This window comes from Nicotiana tomentosiformis, chromosome 4 (assembly GCF_000390325.3).
Source record: "Nicotiana tomentosiformis chromosome 4, ASM39032v3, whole genome shotgun sequence".
NCBI lineage: Eukaryota > Viridiplantae > Streptophyta > Magnoliopsida > Solanales > Solanaceae > Nicotiana > Nicotiana tomentosiformis.
The window spans coordinates 72,792,426-72,796,031 of NC_090815.1; the positions used below are offsets into that span (position 1 = coordinate 72,792,426).

General features: G+C 43.1%; 1 protein-coding gene across 1 annotated transcript; it reads right to left on the reverse strand.

The window, feature by feature from the left end:
- Window positions 1-542: 542 nt before the first annotated feature.
- On the reverse strand, window positions 543-1,226 carry LOC138909926 (uncharacterized). The gene has a single exon (XM_070201142.1). It carries the CDS (start codon window positions 1,224-1,226, stop codon window positions 543-545), a length of 684 nt encoding a protein of 227 aa, XP_070057243.1.
- Window positions 1,227-3,606: the final 2,380 nt, after the last annotated feature.

The following is a 3,606-nucleotide window of genomic DNA, read 5'->3' on the forward strand; positions in this document are numbered from 1 at the left end:
TTGGCCTCTTCAATGACCCTTAAAGAAGGTATCTCGACCTCTGTGGGTATCACAGCTTCAGTGTCGTATACTAACATGTACGGTGTTTCCTCAGTGAATGTTCTCATGGTGGTACGATACCAATCAGGCGAAGGATAGTCTCTCGTGCCATTGCCTGTGATTATCCACTATCTTTCGCAGAATCCTTTTGATTTTCTTATTGGTTGCCTTGACTGCCACATTCATTTGTAGTCTGTAGGCTGTGGAGTTACGGTGGATGATTCTGAACTTCTCACAGATTTCTCTCATGAGGTTGTTATTGAGATTAGCGACATTGTCAGTGATGATTGACTCAGGTATCCCAAATTGGCAGGCGATGTTGTTTCAGACGAAGTCCGCCACTACCTTCTTTGTGACGGCCTTGTAAGTAGATGTCTCAACCAATTTGGTAAAGTAGTTGATGGATACCAAGATGAAGTGGTGCCTATTTGACGTAGCGGGCTCATAGGTCCAATCACATCAATGCCCCTAGCGGCGAACGACCAGGGCGAACCCATCATATTCTACTCATTCGGCAAAATTCGAATGAAATCCCCGTGAATCTGGCACTGGTGACACTTCTGTACGTAGAGGATACTGTCACTTTCCATAGTCATCCGAAAGTATCCAGCTCTCAAGATCTTCTTGGCTAATGTGAACCCATTCATGTGGGGTCCGCACGTTCCTGCATGTATTTCTTCCAATAACTTGGTCTCCTCAGCGACATCTACACATCTCAACAAACCCATGTCTGGGGTCCTCCTGTACAAGATTTCCCCGTTAAGGAAAAAGTGATTTGCCAACGTCCTGAGGGCTCGCTTCTGACTATTAGTAGCATTCTCCGGGTACTTTCTGGTTGTAAGGAATCTCCCAATGTCATGGTACCATGGTTTATCATCTGGCTCTTCATCTACATGGAAGTAATATGCATGTTGATCCCTGATCCCTACCTTGATAGGGTCGATGCAGTTCTTGTCTGGATGCTGAATCATGGATGATAGAGTTGCAAGGGCGTCAGCGAACTCATTCTGAATCCTGGGAATGTGCTTGAACTCAATCTTTGTGAACTTCTTGGATATCTCTTTTACGCAGTGCAGGTATGACAGGATCTTGACATTTTTGGTGGACCATTCCCCTTGGACTTGGTGTATCAATAGATCGGAATCCCCTATGACCAAAAGTTCTTTGACGTTCATGTCGACTGCCATTCAGATCCCAAGGATGCACGCTTCGTATTCAGCCATATTATTGGTACAAGGGAATCTTATCTTTGCCGATGTTGGATAATGCTGTCCGGATTCCGATATTAGGACTGCCCCAATTCCGAATTCTTTAAAGTTTGCTGCTCTATCAAAAAATATTCTCCATCCAGGGTATGAATCTGCAATATCTTCTCCAGAAAATAATACCTCTTCGTCGGGAAAATACGTAGTGAGTGGCTCGTAATCCCCGTCCACTGGATTCTCTGCGAGGTGGTCGGCTAAGGCTTGCCCCTTGATAGCCTTTGAGTTATGTACACAATGTCAAATTCGCTGAGGAGAATTTGCCATTTAGCTAGATTTTCGGTAGGCATCGGCTTATGGAATATGTACTTGAGCGGGTCGAGCCGAGATATTAGATACGTAGTGATTGCTGAAATGTAATGCCTTAGTTTCTAGGCGATCCAAATCAGAGCACAACAAGTCGTTCTATCAAAGTGTATTTGGACTCTCATGGCATGAACTTCTTACTTAAGTAGTAGATGGCCTGCTTATTTCTCCCAGTTTCGTCATGCTGTCCCAACACACATCCGAAGGCATTATCCAAGACTGACATATATAGTAACAATGTCTTCCCGGGCTTATGGGGAACCAACACTGGTGGATTTGACAGATACTCCTTAATTCTGTCGACGGATTTCTGGCACTCTTCTATCCATTTTGTGGCAGCATCCTTTTTCAGCAGCTTGAAAATGGGTTCACATATTGTTGTGGTATGAAACGACTGATGTAATTCAATATACCCAGGAAACTCATCACATCTTTCTTACTCTTGGGTGGTGGCAATTCTTGAATGGCCTTGATTTTTGATGGGTCTAGTTATATCCCTTTTCTGCTTACGATGAAGCCCAACAGTTTTCCAGTAGGGACCCCAAATACACATTTTGACGGGTTCAATTTCAAACTGTACCTTCGCAGGTGCTCGAAAAATTTCCTCAAATCGTCCAAGTGCTCTGAACTCTTTCGAGACTTGATGATGTCATCATCCACATTTACTTCGATCTCTTTATGAATCATGTCGTGAAAAAGGGTCGCCATGGCCATCATGTAGGTGGCACCGGCGTTCTAAAGACCGAACAACATGACTCTATAGCAATAAACTCCCCAAGGTGTGGTGAAGGCTGTCTTTTCTGCATCTTCCTTGTGCATCAAGATCTGGTGGTACCCAGCGAAACAATCCACGAATGACTGTAGTTCATGCTTCGCGTAGTTGTCGATGAGGATGTGGATATTTGGTAAAGAGAAGTTGTCCTTTGGACTAGCTTTATTGAGATCTTGGTATTCCACGCATATCCTGATCTTCCCGTCTTTCTTGAGTATTGGGACGATATTTGCCAACCAGCTAGAATAATTGGTGACCCTTACCACATTCGCCTCTATTTGCTTGGTCACTTTCTCATTTATCCTCAGACTCAAATCGAGCTTGAATTTTCTAGGTTTCTGCTTGACCGGCGGTCTGGTAGAATTGGTAGGAAGTTGAAACGAGACAATGTCAGTACTTAATCCTGGCATGTCATCATACGACCAGGAAAATACATCAATGTATTCTCGGAGGAGATCAACCAATTTTTCCTTTTGCTTGGCTTTTAGATGAATGTTGATTATTGTTTCTTTCATGTCTTCTTCACTTCCGAGATTGACCACTTCTATTTCTTCGAGGTTGGGCTTTTTCTAGCTCTCCATCTATTTGATCTCTTGTGGGAGATTGTCTGGCATCATACTTTTGTCATACTCCTCGTAATCTGGGTCGTTTCGCTTGACGGTTTTGTTACATGTCACAGTAGCGAAACATGGGTTTTTATCATTTTGATTACTGAAAAAAACTAAGTATAAATGAAGTGGTAAATAAAGTTGCAATATTTTAAGAAAACGATTCTTTTATTTCATCAAAAGAGGAATGTCCAAGCGTTCAAAAGAGGCAAATGACAAAAGGGTGCAGACACGGTGCATGCCTTAATTGACCGTGTGCTTTTCAAAAGAAAACTTTTATAGTTCCACACTACCAAGACTCCAGGCGAACCAAAGATGGACTGGCGGTCCAATTCCACATCTCTTCTACTAGTTCAGCATCCCTGATGGTCGGTGTCTTGATGTTAATCCCTTTACAGCATTTTCAATCATATTCACGAACTGCGTTCCCATTCCATCGATGATATTATCTTATGGTGTTGAACCCTGGACCGTACCTGAAACATGCTCTGGAACAAAAACCTTTTCACGTAACTAAGGATATGAGTTTTCCCCACCGGAGGCTGATATCCTATGTTGGCCCTTCCTTTCTGCCCATTAAGTTCAATTGGCTCAGTGATCTTGTATGACCTGGTTCCTA

Bases quoted from the DNA above. Each gene is read 5' to 3' on its own strand.
- LOC138909926 (XM_070201142.1), bottom strand. From the start codon at position 1,226: ATGGCAGTCGACATGAACGTCAAAGAACTTTTGGTCATAGGGGATTCC.